The sequence below is a fragment of the Acomys minous genome, assembly GCF_964271855.1.
Source record: "Acomys minous genome assembly, chromosome: 5".
Taxonomy (NCBI): Eukaryota; Metazoa; Chordata; class Mammalia; order Rodentia; family Muridae; genus Acomys; species Acomys minous.
The window spans coordinates 24883881-24908656 of NC_140494.1; the positions used below are offsets into that span (position 1 = coordinate 24883881).

The window sequence follows — 24776 nt, forward strand, 5'->3', positions numbered from 1 at the left end:
AGGAAGAGGAAGGTCAGTTTTCAGGCTGCAGGCCATTTCGGAATGAAGAGGCTCATCGAGTTATGACCATAATTTCTTAGAAGAAAACAGAGTTCCGGGGGCCTGTGAATGGCAGAGCAAAATGGCTTGAAATGTCCAGAATAAGACACCCTGTTTCTAAGTGTAAAGTTCCATCCAGACATATGGAGAAATGACTCTGTGTGAGAACTCGAGGGTAGGCTGAAGGCAATTGAGTGAGGCAGGCACTGTAGCTTTCAATTTAATCTGACAAAGGTAAGCCTGTTTCTGCTCTAAAGGTCACATCCTGCTATTGATGCCGGAGTCATCCACGAGACTCCTTTGCCTTCTGTAGCAGCTGGTAACTTCCATCAGAGACCACCTTGGGCTTGGTGCAGTTTGTAGGAAGGAAAGTTGCAGAAATCCAGGATAATTGAGCTAGAAAGCATTTAGCAAAGGGTTCTCTTAGTCTGTCCTTTGCAGTCTTGAGAGTCCAGGAAAACTTCTTTCCCTACCTAGTGGCCAGGACCAGTCTCCACTGGCTATCTGACATAGGCTGGCTAACTACTGTGCAAGCACCACACGATGTAGATGCAGCATTCTCCTGTGTTTACATGTGCTGCCTGGCAAAGTGATATTTCACCCTACTCAACCCTGCAACTGACCGATGTCTTAGTGCCTCCTCTCCTGTATGTTCCATCTGAGGTTGACTTTGGGGACAGAGGTCATTGAGGGCTTGGAAGGCCCACAGTTAATGCCATAAATTCCTGAGCTTCCTCCTCATCCTCTTACATCCTGAGCCATGCTTTTCTGGGTTCTGATGTAGACTCTGAGTGTTTGTCAAAGCAGCCGGCTGCCATCCATTCAAGTGTTATCAAAGCCTCTCCTTTTGGCCCCTGCCTGCTCACTCCCACAGGAGCCAAAATGACAGTTCCTGTCAAAATGGTATGTCCTGTCAGAGCAGTGATGTTTCCTTATCGTCCTGGCATCCAAAGATGGGAGCTGTCCATCACCTCTTCACCTTTCCTGCCTTAGCCTGCTACAGTGCCAGGAGGTGTCCATGGTGGCAGCATCTTCTTCTCCAGACTTTGTTGGCTATTCATGCTGACTCAGGCTGCAGGGAAAGGCTTCCCTGCTGTGTACTCCCTTTGTAAATCTTGTAAACCCTCAAGGCCTGAAAGTGTCCTTCCAAGCTTCTGCCTGAGGAAGCTCCAGTAGCCTGGCCTCTCTCCCAGACCTCTATAACTGTCATAACAGCATTTCCAGCCTCTGTAACTGTTATCTCCAGCCTCTCAATAGGACCCATGACAGATTATGCTAATTTTATGTGAAAAGTCTGAACTAAAAGCCATCAGTCTCTTAGCAGGAAAACTCACCAATTTCTGAGCTTCTCACAAACCCCACCAATCTCTGAGCAGGAAAACCAACCAATCCCTGAACAGGAAAACCCACAAATCCCTGAGCTCTTCCAAGCTCAGGACTTGAAATCTTACCAATCCTCATTCTGGAAATCTCTGCCCTGAAAGGATCTGCCCCCTAGGAAATCCTATATAAACTCTGCCCTTTGTTCAATTCTCTGTTGTCCTCTCTCAGGAGCAGGGGTAGCCACACCCTGGATTCGTCCCTCCATACGCTGGACCCCCCAAAAATCTGTTTTATGAGATTTTCTCCCTGATGTGACTCTCTCATCAAAAGCGTTGAAGAGAAGAAGCAAAGAAGGGAAGTGTGTCTGAGGCCCCTGAGCTGCTCAGCTCAGCTGGGGATACCCTCTCCTGGGAGCCGCAATGCCTCTGCTGAGGAGGCTTCTCCTCAGAGCTGTGCTGCTCTTGGGATCCCATGACTCAGGATGCTTACCACTAGGACACTGTCCTACCTCACAGCTGTATGGTTCCAGGGCTCCTGAGCCCCAGGATACCCTTCCATCTGAGCTGAACATAACACCGGATGTCAGCATGACAGTGTTTGTACTCTCCCTTTACCTACGTACCTCAAAGGCTGCATGGCCTTCGGGAAGTGACACAAGGCTCCGAGCCTGAAAGATGTTGTCACAGTGCAGCTTAGGTTCAGCCTTGGAAGCAATGTCAGGAAGAAAAGGTCACTGGAACTGGGAGGGAGGACAAAGGACAGGATGCAGAGGCAAAGTGCTGGCTTCTGGACAAGGGACAAGGGGAGAACAGAAGAGAGCTCTGAGGCGGCACTGGGGAGGGAAGGACAGCCATTGCCATCGTCTCCTGGGGTCCAGGTTGTTCTTTGTGTGCCTGGAAAACCCCTGGAACACAACATCTGGCTCCAGTTCCCGCCACCTGGGTAACTAGGATGGCAGGCCCATCAGACTAGCCGGGTTCTGTCTGGACAGTGTTTGGTGCATTCCAGCAGGTGGGCCGCCCATCTCTAGACATTATTTTTTCCATTTTACAAAACCATAGCCCTGTGCTCAGTGAACAACTGTGCTTTGATACCTTTTTTTTTCCAGGCTCTGTCAGAACCCAGCCTACTGCAGTATGTTGGAATCACCTCGTTGGACAGACAAACTTATGTTGATAGAGGAGCCCTCTGAAGTGTGGCTTGCCCCCAAAAGATTTTCTTCTGTAGCACATGTCATGGTGGACCTTCTGCCCATGGCTGTATATTAGTGTGAGGAAACCCAGGGAAGAGTGAAATATATCTTGCAAGCAGTCTCTGATTGAGCCTTTTAGAGGATGAATGGGGGAACTTTACCTGTCCCCCTTCTTTCCCAGCCCACTATCATTGGAGGTTCTCTGTCCTTCCTCTTGTCAAGCAAAGCAAGAGCTTTGCTGAATACAATGTTGGGTATTTAAGAAGGTATTGCAGGAAGGAGGTAGCGGTTTTCTGAAATACACCGGTGTTTGCTCAGAAGGTACAAAACCCTGCGTCTCATCCCCAGCCTTTCATAACTTGTGCTTGGTGTCCCACGCCTTTAGTCCAGCACTGGGGAAGTGACCATAGGAGGAGCAGAAGTTGAAGGCCTCTTGGAGAGTATCTGTGGAGCTTTGAGGATGGAGAAGAGGCTTTGAACCTGAGCAGCCCTGACCAGGTGACGTATAAGGGAGTGGGGGGCGGGGCATGGTGGGACCCGCATCTGACAGCTTCATCTGGAGGAGACCTGATGGTGGCTGGAGAGGAGGTAACCTGGGTGAAGGTTAGAGGGGATGTGCATGAGAAGTAGTGGGGGACAGGTGAAGGGGGGGCACAAGCTCTTCAGGAGGAGCTGGAGGAAAGAACAAAGAATGGGCTGGGCTGTGACCAGGTGAGGGCAAAGTGTGGGTTTTCTCCCCTAACAAGAGAGAGAGAGAGAGAGAGAGAGAGAGAGAGAGAGAGAGAGAGAGAGAGAGAGAGAGAGAGAGAGAGAAAGAAGAAGAAGAAGAAGGAGGAGGAGGAGGAGGAAGAGGAGGAAGAGGAGGAGGAAGAGGAGGAGGAGGAGGAGTTTGAAGGTATGCACTTTCACATTTTGAGTCCAGGTTTTTATCACCATCCACACTCCTATCTAGAAATCACCATCTGATCCAGTTTCAGTCTCCTAGTTTCTAGGATATGAGACTGTTACACTTGCCAGACTCAGTCCTGACAGCGTTCCCGACAGGCATTCCTGGGGTTGCACTTGCATTTAATTCGTGTGTGTGTGTGTGTGTGTGTGTGTGTGTGTGTGTGTGTGTGTGTAACAAAAGGACAAATCTAGTTGTATTAAATGAAATTCATTCCCATGCCTGTGTACACAAGTCCTGTGTAGTGCCAGAGCCCACTCTAAACAGTATAAACCAGAACCTGGATATGGGGAGAATCTGAGAAAATAAAAAGATATAGGGAAAGATAGAAAAGATATAGCAAAAGAGATAAGAAAAAAGTCAAGTATACAGGAGGACTAACAGTAAATACTGTAGCCCAAGTTTATTTCTCTCAAAGCTTTTATACAGAAGATTCTTGGAACAGAAACACAAGCTACCAATTACTTTAGTTATCTGTATATGCTTGGACTTCTTTCAAATTTTAAGTCAAAGAGTTACATCAAGCTCCACATCCTGACCTGGAATTAATAATAAACCTTCTTAACCAACACAAATATCTTGCCAAGTCCTGAAGGCTGTGTGAGAGTTTGCAAACCAAGGTCATAAGTTCTCTGGCCTGCCTCTGTTAAGCACTCCAATCAATCAATCAATCAATCAAACAAACAAACAAGAAATGGCTACCAACAGTGTAGGCTCCAAATATTGATAACCTACTTTATTTAGGGTTCTTAAACACTTCAACCACATTTCCATCCCAGTGACCAGAGGAAGGGGAGAAAGAATGTAAATAGGGGAGAGGGCGCTGTGGACCTTTCTAGATGTAGTTCCTTGGGCCGGTTTCACTCTGTGTTGTCAGGATACCAGAAATCAAGTCTAATAGCAACACCACATAAACATGAATCTGTAGCAGTGGCATCATTCTCTTAATGTTTCTTCAGGATGATTTGGGGCAAATAATACCTTTGAAGGGACTCATATAAAATTGTAGAAAATGGTTAAACAAACCAGGAATAGCATTTGTGGTCCAGTTTTTAAATATTGAGAAATTCCAGGCTTAATAGGAATCCTGTGTGGGACAGTCTGAAATGCTGGACCAATTGGGATCAGAAGCTTTCTACGAAGCTGTCCTGTTTTGATGGGCAACAGCAAGTGAAGCACCTGGGACTGGAACATGAAGGATGCAGGACGTCAGCATCCAGCATGCAGGAATGAATCCTGTCAGGTCTGATCCAGCGTCAGTGTCCGGTTCTTTTGTTCTGACAAGCATTACACAGTCCTAACATTATAAAAGTATGAGGTGTGCAGGATGCACAGAACAATTAAGGCTGGTTCTCTGCTCTTTGTATGAGATGAAGAAAGACATCTGTCAATCTTCATTTATACCATGCAGGGAATGGCATCTAAAAATAAGCCACAGGGATTCTGTAACCAACAAGAAGCATTGTCTATGCATAGACATTCATGACTAGGCCAGTTTCAGAGCTATTCCCATGCAGTGAGATTAGCAATATAAGTTACCTGCTTGTTCTGCAGTTTGAATTCATGTAAGTATAGACTGACTTGAGTTAGAAGTCTCTCATCTAGGTCTGTTTCATTTTGACATTTTATTTTATTTTATTTTATTTACTTTATTAATTTATTTTTGTTACATCTCAATGGTTATCCCATCCCTTGTATCCTCCCATTCTTCCCTCCCTCCCATTTTCCCCTTGTTCCCCTCCCCTATGACTGTTCCTGAGGGGGATTACCTCCCCCTGTATATGTTCATAGGGTATCAAGTCTCTTCTTGGTAACCTGCTGTCCTTCCTCTGAGTGCCACCAGGTCTCCCCCTCCAGGGGACATGGTCAAAGGTGAGGCACCAAAGTATGTGAGAAAGTAATATCCCACTCTCCACTCTACTGTGGAGAGTGTTCTGTCCATTGTCTAGATCTGGGTAGGGGTTTAAGGTTTACTGCCTGTATTGTCCTTGGCTGGTACCTTAGTTTGAGCGGGACCCCTGTGCCCAAATCTGCCTATCATAATGTTCTACTTGTAGGCTTCTAGGACCCTCTGGATCCTTCTACTTTGCCATTCTCCCATGTTTCTCTCATCTAGAGTCCCACTAGAATGTCCTCCCCTCTGTCTCAGTTTCCTGGTAAGTGAAGGCTTTCATGGGACATGCCCCTTGGGCTAATATGCAGATATAAGTGAGTATATACCATTTGAGTCTTTCTGCTTCTGGGTTAACTCACTCATTATGATCATTTCTAGCTCAATCCATTTATCCACAAATTTCGGGAATTCCTTGTTTTTAATAGCTGAATAGTATTCCATAGTGTATATGTACCACAGTTTCTTTATCCATTCTTCTACTGATGGAAGGTGCCTCGTTAGCGCAGTAGGTAGCGCGTCAGTCTCATTTTGACATTTTAAAAAAATGTATATTTTATTTATTATAACTTATTCACACTACATCCTGACTGTGATCTCCTCCCTTCTATCCTTTCATCCAAACTCTCCCTCCAACCCCTGCCCATTCCCATCCTTGACCTCTGACAGGGGGGCCCTCCCGCGCCAAATGTCTGGCCTTCAGTTTGGTGGTGTTTAATTTCTTGAGTTCTTTATGCATTTTGGATATTAGCCCTTTGTCAGATGTAGGATTGGTAAAGATCTTCTAACAGTCTGTAGGCTGTCATTTTTTTTTTCTGTTGACAGTGTCCTTTGCCTTACAGAAGCTTTTCAGTTTCATGATGTCTCACTGATGAATTGCCTGAGCTGTTGGTGCTCTGTTCAGGAAGCTGTCTCCTGTGCCAATGAGTTCAAGGCTCTTCCCCACTTTTTCATCTAACAGATTTAGTGGGCAGGGTTTTATGTTGAGGTCTTTAATACGCTTGGACATTATTTTGTGAAGCGTGATAAATATGGCTCTATTTGCATTTTTCTACATGTGGACATCCAGTTAGAACAGCACCATTTGTTGAAGATGCTATCTTTATTTCCATTGTATGGATTTGGCTTCTTTGTCCAAAATCGAGTGTTCATAGGTGTGTGGGTTTGTTTCCGGGTCTTCAGTTAGATTCCATTGATCAATCAGCCTATTTCTATGCCAGTACTATACTGTTTGTATTACTATTTCTCTATAGTACAGCTTGAGATCAGGGATGGTCAATCCTCTGGAAAATATTTTATTGTACAGGATTGTTTTAGCTATTCTGTGTATTTTGTTCTTCTGTATGAAGTTGAGAATTATCTTTCAAGATCTGTAAAGAACTGTGTTGATATTTTTATGGGGAATTGAATTAAATCTGTAGATTGCTTTTGGTAAGATGGCCATCTTCCTGATCCATGAGCATGAGACATCTTTCCATCTTCTGATATCCTCTTCAATTTCTATCTTGAGAGACTTGAAGTTTTTTTTTTCATATGAGTCTTTCACTTGCCTGGTTAGAGTTACACCAAGATACTTTATACTATTTGTGGCTATTGTGAAGGGTGTAGTTTCCCAAATTTTTCTCAACCTGTTTGTCACTTTATAAAGGAGAGCTACTGAGTTTTTAAAATTAATCTTGCATCTGGTCACTTTGCTGAAGGTGTTTATCAGCTGTAGGAGCTCTCTGGTGGAATTTTGGGGGTCACTTATGTACACTACCATATCACCTGCAAATAGCGATACTTTGACTTTCTCATTTCCTATGTGGATCCCCGTGACCTCCTTTTGTTGTCTTATTGTTCTATCGAGAACTTCAAGACATCATCTTGCTTTCTTACCCAACTTAGTACCACCTGACCACAGAGGGATGACACTACCCATAGTGGTCTGGTCTCCCACACCAATCATTAACCAAGAGAATACTCCCAAAGACATGTGTATAGAACAGTGTGAGGGAAACATTTTATCAGTTGAGGTTCCCTCTTCTCTGAACACTCTGAATACTTGTGTCAAGTTGACAAAAAAATACCATAACTAACCAACATAATAATAGTACCCAAGTTCCCCAGCACCCACCTTCAAGTGGCTTATAACTGCCTGTAACTCCAGCTTCTGGAGACTCAGCACTTCTGACCTATGAGGGTACCTGCTTTCCTGTCCACACATCTGCACACAAGTGTGTACAAAACCAGTCAAGTAAATAATACTGAAAGTAAATCGTAAGTAATAAGTGTTTTATCTTGATATATGAAAATGATATTTAAAGAATTCTATTCATGATTCCAATATTAATTTATCTACGATACATATTTCAAACTTTTTATTTTATTTTTTTTGTTTTATTTCTTTTTTTTTAATACATTTTTATTAATTTATACATATTACATCTCAGTTGTTAGCCCATCCCATGTATCCTCCCATCCCTCCCTTCCTCCCACTTCCCCCCCCCTACTCCCCTCCCCTATGTCTGTGTCTGAGGGGGATCTCCTCCCCCTGAATATGCTCATACGGTATCAAGTCTCTCCTTGGTGACCTATTATCTTTCCTCTGAGTGCCACCAGGCATCTCCATCCAAGGGACATGATCAAATATGGGGCACCAGAGTTTGTGTGAGAGTTAGATCTTCTTCTCCACTCAACAGTGGAGAATGTCCATCGGCTAGTCCGGGTAGGGGTTCAAGGTTTTTACTGCCTATTTTTTCCTTGGCTGTTGCCACAGTTTGCGGAGGACCCCAGGGCCCAGACTCTCCTGTAGTTTTCCAGGACCCACTGGATCCTTCCATTTCCTCTTTCTCCCAGGCTTCTCACACCTAAAGTTTCAATAGGATGTCCTCCCCTCTTACCCATTATTCTGGTAGGTACAGTTTTTCATGGGGACGTACACCTTGGGCTAGTGTCTCGATATAAGTGAGTATATACCATTTAGCTCTTTTTGCTTCTGTGTGAACTCACTCATTATGACAATTTCTAGTTCAATCCATTTGTCCACAAATTTTGGAAATTCCTTGTTTTTAATAGCTGAGTAGTATTCCATAGTGTAAATGTACCACAGTTTCTTTATCCATTCTTCTGTTGAGGGACACGTAGGTTGTTTCCAAGTTCTGGCTATTATGAATAAGGCAGCTATGAACATGGTTGAGCATATGTCCCTGTTGTGTGGTAGTACATCCTCTGGGTATATTCCAAGGAGTGGAATAGCTGGGTCTTGAGGAAGCCCTATTCCCATTTTTCTGAGAAAGCACCAGATAGCTTTCCAAAGTGGTTGTACTAGTTTGCATTCCCACCAGCAATGCAGGAGTGTTCCTCTTTCTCCACACCCTCGCCAGCATGAGGTGTCAGTTGAGTTATTGATCTTAGCCATTCTGATGGGTGTAAGATGGAATCTCAGTGTCGTTTTGATTTGCATTTCTCTGATGACTAAGGAGGTCGAGCATTTCTTTAAGTGTTTCTCAGCCATTTGATATTCCTCTGTTGAGAATTCTCTGTTTAGCTCTGCGCCCCATTTCTCTATTGGGTTATTTGGTTTGGTGGTGTTTAATTTCTTAAGTTCTTTATATATTTTGGATATTAGACCTTTGTCAGATGAAGAGTCGGTGATGATCTTTTCCCAGTCTGTAGGCTGTCGCTTTGTTCTCTTGACAGTGTCACCAGCCTTACAGAAGCTTCTCAGCCTCATGAGGTCCCATTTATTAATTGTTGATGTTAAGGCCTGGGCTGTTGGTGTTCTGTTCAGGAAGTTGTCTCCTGTGCCTATGAGTTCCAGACTCTTCCCCACTTTTTCCTCTAACTGGGTTAATGTCTGTGGTTTTAAGTTAAGGTCTTTAATCCACTTGGACTTGAGTTTTGTGCATGGTGACAAATAGGGGTCTAATTGCATTTTTCTACATGTAGACATCCAGTTAGACCAGCACCATTTGTTGAAGATGCTGTCGTTTTTCCATTGAATGGATTTGGCTTCTTTGTCGAAAATCAGGTGAGCAAATGTGTGTGGATTCATCTCTGGGTCTTCAGTTCGATTCCATTGATCCACTAGCCTATTGCTGTGCCAGTACCATGCTGTTTTAATTACTGTTGCTCTATAGTACAACTTGAGATCAGGTATGGAGATTCCTCCAGCGGATCTTTTATTGTAAAGGATTGTTTTTGCTATTCTGGGCTTTTTGTTTCTCCATATGAAGTTGAGAATTGTTCTTTCAATATCTTCAAAATATTTAGTAGGTATTCTGATAGGGATTGCATTGAATCTGTAAATTGCTTTTGGTAAGACGGCCATTTTTACTATGTTGATTCTTCCAATCCACGAACATGGTAGATCCCGCCATCTACTGATGTCATTTTCAATCTCTTTCTTCAGAGGTTTAAAGTTTTTTTCAAATAAATCCTTCACTTGCTTGGTTAGGGTTATTCCTAGATATTTTATATTGCTTGTGGCTATCGTGAAGGGAGTAATTTTTCTAATTTCTTCCTCTGCCTGTCAAACTTTTTATTTTAAAATTAAGATTGCAGTGTTTAATTTCTTGAGTTCTTTATATATTTTGGATATTAGACCTTTGTCAGATGTAGAGTTGGTGAAGATCTTTTCCCAGTTTGTAGGCTGTCGCTTTGTTCTCTTGACAGTGTCTCCTGCCTTACAGAAGCTTCTCAGCCTCATGAGGTCCCATTTATTAATTGTTGACATTAATGTCTGGGCTGTTGGTGTTCTGTTCAGGAAGTTGTCTCCTGTGCCAATATGTTCCAGGCTCTTCCCCACTTTTTCTTCTAAATGACTTAGTGTCTCTGGTTTTATGTTGAGGTCTTTAATCCACTTGGATTTGAGTTTTGTACAAGGTGACAAATATGGGTCCAGTTGCATTTTTTTTACACATAGACATCCAGTTAGACCAGCACCATTTGTTGAAGATGCTATCCCTTTTCCATCGAATGGATTTGGCTTCTTTGTCGAAAATCAAGTGACCATATGTGTGTGGATTCATATCTGGGTCTTCGATTCAATTCCACTGATCAACCAGCCTGTTGCTGTGCCAGTACCATGCTGTTTTAATTACTATTGCTTTATAGTACAGTTTGAGATCAGGTATGGAGACTCCTCCGGAGCACCTTTTATTGTACAAGATTGTTTTAGCTATTCTGGGTTTTTTGTTTTTCCATATGAAGTTCAGAATTGAACTTTCAATGTCTTTTTAAAAAATTGTGTAGGTATTTTGATAGGGATTGCATTGAATCTGTAGATTGCTTTTGGTAGGATGGCCATTTTTATTATGTTAATTCTTCTGATCCATGAGCAAGGAAGATCATTCCATCTTCTCATGTCATCTTCAATCTCTTTCTTTAGAGTTTTGAAATTTTTTTCAAACAAGTCCTTCACTTGCTTAGTTAGAGTAACTCCTAAGTACTTTATATTGCTTGTGGCTAATGTGAAGGGTGTAGTTTTCCTAATTTCTTCCTCTGCAAGCTTGTCATTTGTGTATAGGAAGGCTACAGACTTTTGGGGCTTGGAACTAAACAGAGAATTCTCAACAGAGGAATATCTAATGGCTGAGAAACACTTAAAGAAATGCTCAACCTCCTTAATCATCAGGGAAATGCAAATCAAAACAACTCTGAGATTCCATCTTACACCCATCAGAATGGCTAAGATAAAAAATTCAAGCGACACCACATGCTGGCGAGGATGTGGGGAGAGAGGAACACTCCTTCATTGCTGGTGGGAATGCAAACTAGTACAACCACTTTGGAAATCTATCTGATGCTATCTCAGAAAAATGGGAATAGGGCTTCCTCAAGACCCAGCTATTCCAGTCCTTGGAAAATACCCAGAAGATGCTCCAGCACACAACAAGAACATTTGCTCAACCATGTTCATAGCAGCCTTATTCATAATAGCCAGAACATGGAAACAGCCTAAGTGTCCCTCAATAGAAGAATGGATAAAGAAACTGTGGTACATATACACTATGGAATACTATTCAGCTATTAAAAACAAGGAATTCCCGAAATTTGTGGATAAATGGATTGAGCTAGAAATGATCATAATGAGTTAACCCAGAAGCAGAAAGACTCAAATGGTATACACTCACTTATATCTATCTGCATATTAGCCCAAGGGGCATGTCCCATGAAAGCCTTCACTTACCAGGAAACTGAGACAGAGGGGAGGACATTCTAGTGGGACTCTAGATGAGAGAAACATGGGAGAATGGCAAAGTAAAAGAATCCAGAGGGTCCTAGAAGCCTACAAGTAGAACATTATGATAGGCAGATTTGGGCACAGGGGTCCTGCACAAACTAAGGTACCAGCCAAGGACAATACAGGCAGTAAACCTTAAACCCCTACCCAGATCTAGACAATGGACAGAACACTCTCCACAGTAGAGTGGAGAGTGGGATATTACTTTCTCACATACTCTGGTGCCTCACCTTTGACCATGTCCCCTGGAGGGGGAGGCCTGGTGGCACTCAGAGGAAGGACAGCAGGTTACCAAGAAGAGACTTGATACCCTATGAGCATATACAGGGGGAGGTAATCCCCTCAGGAACAGTCATAGGGGAGGGGAATAAGGGGAAAATGGGAGGGAGGGAAGAATGGGAGGATACAAGGGATGGGATAACCATTGAGATGTAACAAGAATAAATTAATAAAGGAGAAGAAAAAAAAGGAAAAAAAAGTCACAAAAACACTTGAAACCCAGAAGAATCAGACCACCAAATTCCCGTAGCTGAGAGATACGCCATATGTCGTGGACTCTAGCTCCTGTCACCTCAGCTGGAGCTACCAGAACTTTCTAAGGGCAGGAAATTTTACTGATTTAAATTATCATCATCATCATCATCATCATCATCATCATCATCATCATCATCCTTAGTAGTAGTAGTATCAGCAGCAGCAGCAGCTTCATATCTCACACAGAGGAAACTTCTGGGAGCTTCTCTTCTCTTGTAGGAATATCCTAAAAGAGCTGAGGTAACAGACCTGCTATATTTTCTGACACACAAGATCACATTACCCATGTAGCCAGGACACTAGGCAGGCAGATGGATTTTATGCTGCTTAGTTTATAGCTACTTTTGCTTAGAGCCTAAGTAAGAGATGCTTGCTGGCTTTTCTTCTTTTCCTTTCTTCTTTTCATTCTTTTTTTGTAAAGGGCTTGTGAAATGTGGTACATTTATTTCTGTGAGCTAAAAACAAATGTTTACACATGCTTCCAAATTACAGTAGGAAATTAATCAAATCTACTGCCTCATAGGTAGCATTTCAGGGCAACACTCTGGAAGAAAACTAATTCTCTCTTTCCCATAAGAGTCAATTGCCAACAGCTTCTCAATTAGGGATGGCACTTCATGAGCCTCTTCCCTATCCGTGCTAGGATTTGGGCTGGCTTGATCTTGCATAACTCTCATGTATGCAGCACAAATGTTCCTGCATGCATAAGCCCTTCTATGTTCAGCAAATGCTGTTCCACTGCAGATGTCTGTTACTGGATCTTACTCTTTAAGTGAGAGATGTGAGGCAGACATCCTATTTACAGAACAATCTCTTGTTCTCTGCAGGCCGACTAGCTGTGGGTCTCAGAATTAATTACCATCTACTGTAAAAAGAAGGTTCTATGGTGAGAATTGAGAAAAATCCTGATCTATGGGTATAAAGATAAAAACTTGGATAGTTTAATATTATATCTATTTAGCAGATAATAATATTTGGTTATCTTCTAAGACCTAGTACCTATCCAGACCCTGGTTTTTGACGCAGTTAATGGTTATCAGGTGATCTTGTGAACTGGGCTTTAATCCAATTAGAAAGATGTTTGCTACCCCCTTACTATTTGTACTGCTGTTTCATCATGACCTGTCTTGCCCAATCAGCTACTATGATAGCTCATAGGGGTCAAAGTTGTGCGTGATTATTGATGACTTTTATTCTCTCGGCAGCATGCACAGAACCTTACAGCACCATGAAAGCTAGACGGGAGGGATGAAGCCTTCAGATGTTTGTCAGCTTGATTTCTCCATGAGTCATTACTCACAGGTGGTGTGAAAGTAGTGAAAGATGTGATGCCTTCAGCAACACGGTCTTCACATCAAGTTCCGAAGGGGAATAGCTTGTATTTTGTGGGGAGGGTCTATTGGACCCCACTGACCAACAATTTGAAAGCAAATTAGCCTACATTTGGTACTTGGCTTTTTGTTGGCTAGCCTCAATAGAGAGGAGCAAGATTTCCCTCCTTGAGCTGGCACTGTGTTAGAGACAACACGCAAGTGCTTAAGCTTGCCAGTGTTGCTAGGTGGCAACTGTTACATCAGCCTGCTGTGTCTGTCCTTCACAGCTCACACCTCAGATTGCCCTGTTTGGGACTTGGCAGCAAGAGTTGGTAGGTTTACCATGAAAGGATAACATCGAGTTCAGGAAGAAGTGACAAACCATGAGGGCAGGAAAGCAGTGATGTATTTATTTTCAAACATAAAGAAGCTCTTCGCCTCTGAGGCAAATCCCAAGACACCACTGGGTTTCTGTGATGGCCCTGGGAAGACTATTGAATGGAAGGATTGCCTGGCATGTAGGTGTGAGGCTCAAAGCAAATACGATCTCTTGCTATACGATCCTGACAACAAGTTCTACTCCGCAGTGTGTCTAGGGAAAGTAAATACAGTACAGAGTCTCTTAAGAGAGGAAAAGTGCAGTGTAAATGACAGGGATGAGAATGATAGGTAAGTGAGGGCTTGTGGACAAGGGATAAGCGCCTGTGGGGAGATGGGGAGGTGTGGGAGAAGCCCAGCTGTTCCGGTTCACTGAAGACAGTGGGAGGACCTGGCCCGTTCCTGACCCCTGCAGTCTCTTCAGCCCTGGAAATCTACACATTATGCAGGGTCCCAGTGCCACCGTTGTCTTCATGAGTAGTCACACAAGCCCAGAGCTCTAGCTTGTTTCCCATCCCTTTTACATCTCCTATATATCACCTACTAGAAAGTGTTACGTAACAAATGGAACAGTATTTTATTTTAAGGTATACATTCAGAGGCATGATGTGATATATATATATATATATATATATATATATATATATATATATATATATACTAGAAAGCTGCATGAGAGGAATATTCTTCATAATATATTTACCTCATACCTAAACTTATTGAAATCAAATTCAAATTGTAAAACTGGCTTTAAATCCAGTCAGAAATCAGTTGTCTTATTTTACTTATATCTACATGTTTGTTACTGAGGTAGAGTCAATGAAACTTTGAAAGGGGAAGGTGCTGGGTCCTCCTCTTTTTCCTGCTGTTATTTCTCACCAGTATAGTAAGGGCTGTATTATTCATACTTCAGGAGATTTTTTCATATTGTTCATGTGCTTCTCCATCCCTTCCTTCCTGGAGTTCTGAATTATTCACTACTTGACACTTTCACAACAGGCTTTTTTTTCCAGGTCTGGGTCATTTGCAAATTACTTCTCATATCTCTCATGATTTCTGATAGAAGAGAATATATCCCAATGGCAGACCCCACAATTTACAAAGCAACAATGTCATCTTGCTTATCAAATTTTTTTTTTTACAAATTGAGGTAGATCAGAGTCTTCTAAATTTTCCTATGAAAAAGTTGCTGCTTCTCATGGGTCCATTATCATTTTCTTCACCAATTCATGATTCTTGGTGAATTTTTACAGTAGAAACCAAACAGGACGAATGCACAGAGTAAAATCTACCCAAATCACACTCATCTCCACATTTGCAAAGGGTCTGGAGATGTGGGTTTCCAGGCTTTGTACACGCTGCCTACAATGACCTATTTGTCATTATGCTGGGTAGTTTGTCAACTAGACACAAACCAAAGTCATCAGAGTGGACCACATCTCAGTTTGCGCTAAGGGTGCACTGCAGGCAAGCCTGTGGAGCACCTTTCTTTCTTTCTTTCTTCCTTCCTTCCTTCCTTCCTTCCTTTCTTTATTTTCTTGGCATATACACTTATATTATTACACATAAGTAGAAAAATTACATACAGCAAGAAGAACCACAAACAATCAGGGATCACATGAATATTACGTTCAAGGTGTTTTAGCTAATTGCATTTGGCAACCTGTAGAAAACATCTTTCCTATCTTGCTGTGTCTAAAATTCTGAGGGTAAATCAATATCTATCATATCTCATCTCTGCCAACTCAAAACCTCTATCTAGACCTAAAAACATCTTAACTCCTACACACATTTTCTTAGTTAGTGATTAATGGGGGAGGGCCCAGGCCATTGTGGATGGTTCCGTCCCTGGGCTGCTGGTTCTGGGTTTTTTAAGAAAGCAGGCTGAAGGAGCGAGTAAGCAACACTCCTCTATGACTCTGTATCAGCTCCTGCATCCATGTTTCTTGTCCTGTTTGAGTTCCCACCCTGACTTCCCTCAGCAAAGGACTGTTATCTGGAAGTGGAAACTAAAATTAACCCTTTGCTCCCTGCGACTTGTTTTCGTCATGCTGTTTCATCACAGCAACAGTAGCCCTACCTAGGACAGTCACTACTTACAAAATTTTGTCCTGTGGCTTTCTAGGTGATAGTATAAGTAAAATAGCTGTTAACAAGGCAGAGGAATTGCATATAATTTGATATTTGCAATTACATGTGCATTTGTGTATTATGAGGTAGCATGGTTTAATCAAAAGACACCTCTAATTTCCACAGAACTGCTTTACATTTTGCATCTTGTTATGGAAATGAAGAAATAGTAAATATCCTAGTGGAAAGCAATTGTGAAATTAATGCACTTGACAGTCAGAAGACGACACCATTGATAAAGGTAGATCAAATTAATAAAATTCATCTGAGATGGATTTAATGGAAACGCTTGGAAGGAAAATGGATTACCACATTTTAATATAACTAATTGGGGCTTGGAGAGATGACTCAGGGGTTAAAAGCACTGGTTGTTCTTTCCAGCATTTGCTTGATTCCCAGCATCCACACGGTGGCTCACAACTGTAATTCTAGCACCAGGGTATCCAACACTCTCTTCTTGCCTCTGAGGGCACTCCACACAAGTGGTGGGCAGACTAACAAGCAGGCAAAACACCCAAACACTAAATAATTTTTAAAAAGCACATCACTACTTGGTGAAAATTATGGAAGATTTACATTTAATTTCTAGAGATTAGAACACTGACAATGTGTTTTTGATACAATACTAACAGGCAGTACAAATGTGTGAAGATTTCATTGTATCTTTACTCCTTGAACATGGGGCTGACCCAAATATAAAGGATGTGACTGGCCACACAGCCCTGCATTATGCTGTGTACGTGGGCAAACCATCCATTGCTGCCATTCTTCTTTCCTATGGAGCAGACATCGAGGAAAAGACGGAGGTAAGGCTCACATGATGTGAATTTCTTTTTTATTGATTTATTCATATTACATCTCAATTGTTATCACATCCCTTGTATCCTCCCATTCCTCCCTCCCTCCCATTTTCCCCTTACTCTCCTCCCCTATGACTGTGACTGAGGGGGATCTCCTCCCCCTGTATATGCTCATAGGGTATCAAGTCCCTTCTTGGTAGCCTGCTATCTTTCCTCTGTGTGCCACCAGGCCTTCCCATCAAGGGGACTTGGTAAAATATAGGGCACCAGAGTTTGTGTGAAAGTTATAATATTACTTGTATATATGTTTTCAGGGCATTCCATTTGGTATTGGATAGAAAGTTGATGGTCTCTTCCATGATGAAGACTATTTCAAACACTTTCATCATGTTTTGGTTGCCAGCACTTATTTGCTTAGTGTGGGGAGGCCTTGTGGACTTTCCTGTATCCATTTTGGCATGCCCACTGGTATAGTCCTTATACAGCTCTGGTTTTGACAGCACTGTTGGTGAGACTCTGCAAGTACAGCTCCTCACACTGTTAAGAGACACAATGTCACATCAAACTCCCTGATCCTCTCAGAATCTTTTTTTTTCCTCTCATAATCTTTTCAACACCCCTCCCACATGTTCTCTGAGCCTTGGGTGTGAGAGTGTTTGTAAATATATCCATTGGGGCTCAGCATTTTGATTGGTTGTGGATTTTTCTAGTGGTCACTGCCAGTTGCAAGAAGTTTTTTTTGGGTAAGGTGTGAAGACTATACTTATCTGTATATTTAGACTATTATTAGCACCATACACTTCAGGAACAAAGCTCAGAGGCTCTGGAACTGACATGAATGCCTCCTCCCAGAGGACAAGCTTTCATGACACCAAAAGACGGCATGCAAGCTTAAAAAGGAGGGAAGCTACCAATGGTCCTATTTAGGTATGAAGCCTCGGAGGCATATCAGTGACTAGCATGGCACAATAACTCTAAATGTGTCACATATACCTCGGTGGTAACCAACAGCTCTCTAATTGGAATTAATACACCCATAACTGATGATATTGGAAACCTAGTGAAGTACTCAGTAATGTCGTGGATTCTGCAGGAGGATCTACAACCATTACTCCACTAAACCAGCATGATCTTAAACTCTGATGCTTGTGACGTTCAATCTAGTCATTCATCTCTCAGGCACAAGACTGAAGAAAGATAAATAGAAAGGAATATTAATTTTAGAATGCAGCATGTTGGGGGCTGGAGAGATGGCTCAGAGGTTAAGAGCATCGGCTGCTCTTTTAAAGGTCCTGAGTTCAATTTCCAGCAAACACATGGTGGCTCACAACCAACTATGATGAGATCTGCTGCCCTTTTCTGGCCTGCAAGCATACATGCAGGCAGAAAGCTGTATGCATAATAAAGAAATAAATTTTGGGGGCTGAAGAGAAAGCTCAGAGGTTAAGAGCACTGGTTGCTCTTTCAAAGGTCCTGAGTTCAATTCCCAGCAACCATATGGTGGCTCACAACCATCTATAGTGAGATCTGGTGCTCTCTTCTGGTGTGCAGGGTACATGCAGGTGCAACACTGTATACATAATTAATAAATAATTTTTTTAATTCAGCATGCAAAAATTTAGAAATTATGTAGTTGGGTCATAACACCTAGAAGCATTTATCATTTTGAAAATGTTTCCAATCCATTTGTATTGCTATGGTTCTTTCCCATTCTTGGGGAAGAAGAAATTATGGAGTCACAGCACAGATATCATTTTTTCAACTCTATTGATTCCTTGTTTCACATCATACATCCCAGTCCACTCATCTCCCCATCCCCTTGTACCTACCCTCCACCCTTGCAATCTCCCCCCCCAGTGGAAAATAACAAAGAAATAAAACAAAGAAAGCAAAGCATAGACAACTTCCCATAATGGAAGCTGTAGTATTTCATAGTGCGTCCCGACGTATGCCCTTCTGTTTACACATCTTCACTTGCAAATGTTCATTGCAATGAATCATTGGTCTGGTTCAAGGCCTCTGGCTTCTTTCAACCAAACAACATTGGATCCTCAGCAGGACTCCTCCTGGATGTCCTGCTGCTGCCGCCCTGTGACGTAGATATCCTACAGCTCTCAATCAGCAGGACCAACTCTTTACGTTTTAGGAAGACTGGCAATGCTAGACTATGGATGGTTGGTGCAAATTATGAGAAAAGCCAGAGGGAGGATCAAATCGTTTGCTTTAGATAAAATGCTAAGCTCCACTCTCCACTCTATAAAGCATTGTTTGCAAATGAGACATATGTTAGTTTGCACTTGCAGATCAATGAAATCAACTTGCATTTTGAATTTACTGAGGTATGTTCTGCCTCTGCCCAGATAAATGGAGCTTTCAGTCAGTGACTGTGCCTGTCTCCTTCATTCTATGATCATGTTTCCAGAGGATAAAGGGAGGTGGTTGGCTGCGTGGAGGTGGAGACTGAAGCTATATCATCGGTTTCCTTCATTGGAAACTAGAGTTGTGCATCGTGGTGAACTCAGCCGAGTTTTGAAATCTCTAATTATAGGCTTCTCTAAAGATAAGGAATCTGATTCAGAAAATCTGATAAAGCCTAGGAATGAAAGTAACTTCACGGCTGCGATGCAGCTTCCAGATGAGAGCCATGGGATCTCAAAAGCTTGAGACATTTCTGAAAGTGCTGGAGTTTGATGAAGCGTCACACCCTTCCAGCCTCTCCTTTTCACTACTGCTGCAAGGCTCCTCTTTCTTGCCCTGCCTCCTGGGTAGGGAAGCCGAAAAGCAGATTTAATTGCAGAACCTACTCTAAAGTATCTATCACAAGTCAGAGGACATTTACAAATGCATCGTGTGCAGTTTTTCCTTTTTAAATATAAAGAGGAGGAATTTTTAAAGGATTTCTGTCTCTTTGCTACGATTCAGGTTGTCAGATCAACAAATATTAATTACAAGCGTGATTTTTCTATTAAAACATTAACACGGCATGAGTTTTGTCAGTTGAAGCTGTGCGGTATGAGATCTCAGTGAGTGTTTATGGAGCCCGAGCATTGCAGAGCGGCCACTGCAAACACTGAACTCCACAAAATAAAGTAACATAGCAACGAGAATCCTTCCCCCTGCTTGGTTCCATCAGTCCTATGCAGTTAACCATACGCTGTGTTCTGAGTCGATGTGCATGCAATGTCTGAGGAGATTAGAAGAGAGCATTGACTCCTCTGAAATTGGAGTCGCAGTTTTGAAGCAGCTGACAAGGATGCCGGAAGCAGAACTCAGGTCCTTTGCAAGAGGAAGACATGCCCTTAACTACTATGCCATCTCGCCAGCCCCTTCAATTATTTCTTGACGTGGGAATGTGGCTCACAGCGAGAGTACTTGCCTAGCACCCACCAGACAGTGGGTTCAGTACTTAACACCTTAAAACGCACTTTACTTTATTTGCAATATAAGAGATAGCAATATTATTGGGAAACTCTGTAAGAGCTACTAGGTTAATCACAGCTGTAGTCAGAGAGGTTGTGCACATTGCACACAACATTTGGTCTCTTTCTTGAGCATTGCGCCTTAGTCACTTAGGAAATCATTGTGTTAAAAATAGTAAAAACATGGCTAAGCATTGCAGTTTTCATTGACAAGGTATTGCCTTTTTATTTTTGCTTTATGTTTCACCTAAAAGAAAAGCAGATTGCACAGAAGCAAAAGTGGGCCAAAACTAAAAATACTGTAGTGCTAGCATTGAGGAGACTCATGCAGGAGGCTCACACACGCCAGCCTACATCATAAGACTTAGACCTCACTTTTAAAAAATCATAGTGGTAGGAGTAGACCGTTGTCACAAGATTATCATTGTAGCTACTGAATTCATGGATTGGACTTTCCAATGCTTGAAATGATTTTCTTTCATCCTGTAATAGCCCAGATCTATTTAGCAATAAGCAATCAGAGTTGCTTTGAAGTCTGTCTCCTTTAAAGTGGAGTCTGCTTCCCTGGGGAGGCATTTGGATCACGAGCCTGAAGGGCCTGGAACAACAGATGGGGGCCCACAGTCCCCTGACATGGCTGTAGTCTGTGGGGAAGATGCTCTACATTGTGTACCTAAAATCACCCTGTCACACATTAACACCTACTTCACTGAAGCACGGCTAAAGAGGAATTGAGTGAAACTGAACAGCCTTTTAAAAACTTAAACAAACCCTACCATTCCGTCACATCCTTTCAACAGAAAGTCAGGGATCGGTTTATTTAGAGTGCAGGCAAAATATTTTCTTAAGAATAGAACTTTTCATTTATTGGTCAAAATACTGAAAAGTCTTTGCTACTCTTTGTATCTGGAGCTGTTGAGGTAAACCTCCAGCTCCTCCCTGACCCCCAAGGTTTTGCTTCAGATGGGAGCAATCACACGACTCCAAAAATACCATGCGACAAATGCTCTGAAGGCACCAAAGATTCGTGAAACCAGCAAATGTCGCAAGTGAGTTTTGGAGAGGACAGGGCTCGTGTGAGTAATGGAGAAGGGCTGCAGGGAGAGGGACTGTGGTGACATGAGAGGGAACAGAATGCTGTCACACTGCTCTGGCTCACACAGGGATGCTTATAGAGTCAGCTACAGGATCTTCAGCTCAGCTGAGGAGGCTTCTGAATTATTCATTGGTTTCCTAACAGGATGGCTTCAGTCCTCTTTTGCTGGCCCTCAAAGAAAACCAGCTACTAATGGCAGAATTTTTAATAAGAAGGGGAGCAGATATACATGTGTCCGATGATCAGCAAAGGTATCCTTTGATTTAAAAAAAAAAACCACTGTAGTGATATATGAGAATGGAAACAGTCACTCAAGTCATAAAAATCAATTTGATATGAAGAATAAGATTAACTTTGATGATATGCTGAAAAATACCGGTATAATACATCAATTATAAAATGCTTATTTGAAATGAGTGATGTAAAACAGTCATAGACGGTAAGGCCCCCAGTCTCTTCAAAAGTTGACTGATGTTTAAAATTTTAGACTTTTGGCTTTATTATTTATTCACAATAAAAATTATATTTTAATTTATTTATTACATTTTATTTTGTGATGTGGTGGTGTGGGGGTGGGGATGAGGGTGTTCACCCTGGCACATATGTGGGAGTCAAAGAGCGCTTGCCTGTGTCTGTTCTCCTTTTCTACTGTGTGGACCTCTGATGGAACTCAGATCATCAGGCTCGGCAATAAGTGCCTTTACCCACTAAGACATCTGACTTTCCCCTCCCAAGCAAATTCTTGATGTATTTATAGCTATTTACTTTAGATTATACCTTGAGCATTAATAAGAGTTGAAAATGATATATATTTTTGGGTGTCTCTTTGCTTTAATTTGCCTGCAAAAAAGAATATTGATGTTAGGCTATATGTAAGTATTTATACTTATTACCAGATACTTGTAGCTTTTTCCTTTAATCTCTGTAATTTTGTTATCTTGCTCATTACCTGACAAGGGTAGAGAAAAGAAAAAAATAGCTAAAATTGGACAAACGTTAGTTCAAATAACTGAATGAGCGACAAATAGGAGTTTTACTTTCCAACTTTATTGTGTGGTTTTATGAACACTATTTGTAACCAAATGCATCTTGCAATATTATGAAGATAATGATACGCTTGAGGAATGGCTCCAAAATTAAATCATATTTAGCCATACATAACAAATGGCTATCACCACTGATAACTGTAGCTAGCATGGGTTATTTACAGCATTGTTATAATGGTTTTAAGTATACAAATACGCTTTCTTTACTTGACATTTAGCTGACTTAAATTATGTTGCATGAGACTAAAGAGGAAAAAGTAAAGAATATTTGACTTGAGTATTTTTATACTTTAAATCAATAATGTGAGCAAAAACTTCTCCCACCAACAGAACATTAAATTAAGAATTCTACTGTATAAGATCCCACTTAGGAAAGAGGCTCTGGTTTTGCTTTCTTCTTTTAGCCTTTGAAAAAATGAGCCCTTAAGCTTCTAATATGTCCTCGTGTCTGTTAGTAAGTGTTCAACTGTGTGCAAACAGGCAAGGCATAAAATTGGTAAAATCTACTACTCAGTTATCTGTTTAGTGATTTTATTAGAATGCCTAATAATGACATCATCTGTGTCTTTTCAGAACAACATTAATGTATGCAGTTAAATTAGACTCAAAACGTATTGTTGACCTTCTGCTTAAGCTTGACATTGATGTATTTTTTAAAGATTGCTTCAGTTGGAGTGCACTGAGATACGCTGTTATGGGCCGTCGTAAAGTGTAAGTGTTTTAAATGCCAGTCAGGATCAGATTTAGGTTCATAATAATAGCAATATTGTCTTTTACACAGGACCAGGTTCCATTGCTTAGTTGAAGCAGTTTGTAAATGACAGTGTGTTAGTGCACTTCATCTGTGCCAAAGTCAAAGGTGGGAATAGATGAGCTGTAAAGTCTTAGGACTTGTCTGAGGCGATGATGATCCAGCCCCAGGGCCCTGCAAACACTTATCCCTAAGCTGCATCCCTAACTCCTGTCTGAGATGTAGCTAGGTCCTCATCCTTAGGGACCCTAGCACATTACATTTCACTCCACATACAGCCTCTGCGCATGGCTGATGGATAGTGTCACGTCCTTACATTCCTGAGTTTCCGTGTAGTCTCAAAATCTCGTCATGCCCTGGAAACTTTCTTCTGCATCCTGCTCTTCGAATGCTCAAGAACATGAGAGGTCCCTCAGGCCCATCGAGGTCAAAGTGGATCCTCGTTCCCTTGTGGGAAAGAAAGGGGGAAATTCTTGTCGTGCTCTTTTTTTTCTACCCACTCTATTTTTGTGGTGCTGTTTATTACAACAGATTTTTCAGTCCACTACTGATTAAACTTCAGGACTGCCTACTGATTCTGGTTTGGCTCTTTATCAGAATATTACCGAGCACCTTCAAAGCTAAAAACAGGTGTCCACTATTTAGTTTTAACATTTTAAGTTTTCGTATCTGAGTACACTGTATTCACATCGTCCCCACAACTCAGTCTACATCTTCCAACCCCTTCCTGGGTCCCTCTCACCCGTCTCAAAGTCATTATGTTTCCTATGACCATTATTGTTACACATATCTGTATAACACCTACTGGATCCAGTTAGTGCTGCGTTCGTGTATGTGAGCTTAGCAGTGATGGCTGAGAGTTGGGAAACAAAACAGGGTTAATTCTTCCTAGTTAGTTGGAAATAAGAATCAGGATTAAGCATCCTTTTGACAAAGATCTACTAGATCAAACTCTGATTGGCTAGAGGAACAGAGATGGACCAACCCAAATCTTGAGATTTATTACTTTGTTCATTTTTTTGGTTCATTGGTGTCATGATAGTAAATCAGATTCTCACACAATTTAAAGAATTTGTTTAGAAATAAAAACTACAGAAAATGTCCAAACAGGGATTATTTCTGGTACGTGGAATTTACCGACTATAGACCCAGATATGAAGTACACATTGGGTTTTGTTAGGGATTCTAAACCAGTTCAGCATTAACAGACAGATTATACCATTGTTTTATTTCTTGGTGCATATTTTTATGTTATTTAATACCACCCCGACATTACGAGCTAAAGTAGCAAAATACTTTTAGAAGCTTAAGTCCTGAGCCTACCCTGGTTTCATCCTGTTGCTTTAATAAACACCATGACCGAAGTGACCTAGGGGAGGAAAGGATTTCTTTGGCACATATTTCAGGTCCCAGTGCATCACTGGAGGAAGCCACGGCAGGCATTAAAGTAAGAACTTGAAGTATAAACTACTGAAAAATACTTCTTTGTTCTCTCACAAGCTTATGTTTGGCCAGTTCTCTTCTACAGGCCAGGAGTACCTGCTTAGGGGCGGTGCTACCCACAGTGAACTAGATCCCTCTAACGATCAAGACAGCACCCCAAACATACACTCACAGAACCAACTTGATAAAGACAATTACTAAATTGGGGCTTTTTTTTTTTTTGGATAAGTGTAGGCTATGCCAAGTTGA

At 41.7% G+C, this 24776-nt stretch overlaps 1 protein-coding gene across 2 annotated transcripts in view; it reads left to right on the forward strand.

Moving 5' to 3' along the window:
- Positions 1 to 13526: 13526 nt before the first annotated feature.
- The window catches only part of LOC311597707 (uncharacterized protein), a 36603-nt gene continuing 25353 nt past the window's right edge, over positions 13527 to 24776 (forward strand). Inside the window, exons 1-5 of one of the 2 annotated variants that reach the window (XM_084781991.1) lie at positions 13527 to 14133; positions 16099 to 16213; positions 16605 to 16778; positions 21432 to 21538; positions 22907 to 23044. In XM_084781991.1, coding sequence (XP_084638117.1) covers positions 13868 to 14133; positions 16099 to 16213; positions 16605 to 16778; positions 21432 to 21538; positions 22907 to 23044 — 800 coding nt within the window. In that variant the 5' untranslated portion in view covers positions 13527 to 13867. The remainder of the gene's footprint in view (positions 14134 to 16098; positions 16214 to 16604; positions 16779 to 21431; positions 21539 to 22906; positions 23045 to 24776) is intronic. The other variant, XM_084781992.1, reaches the window with a different exon arrangement.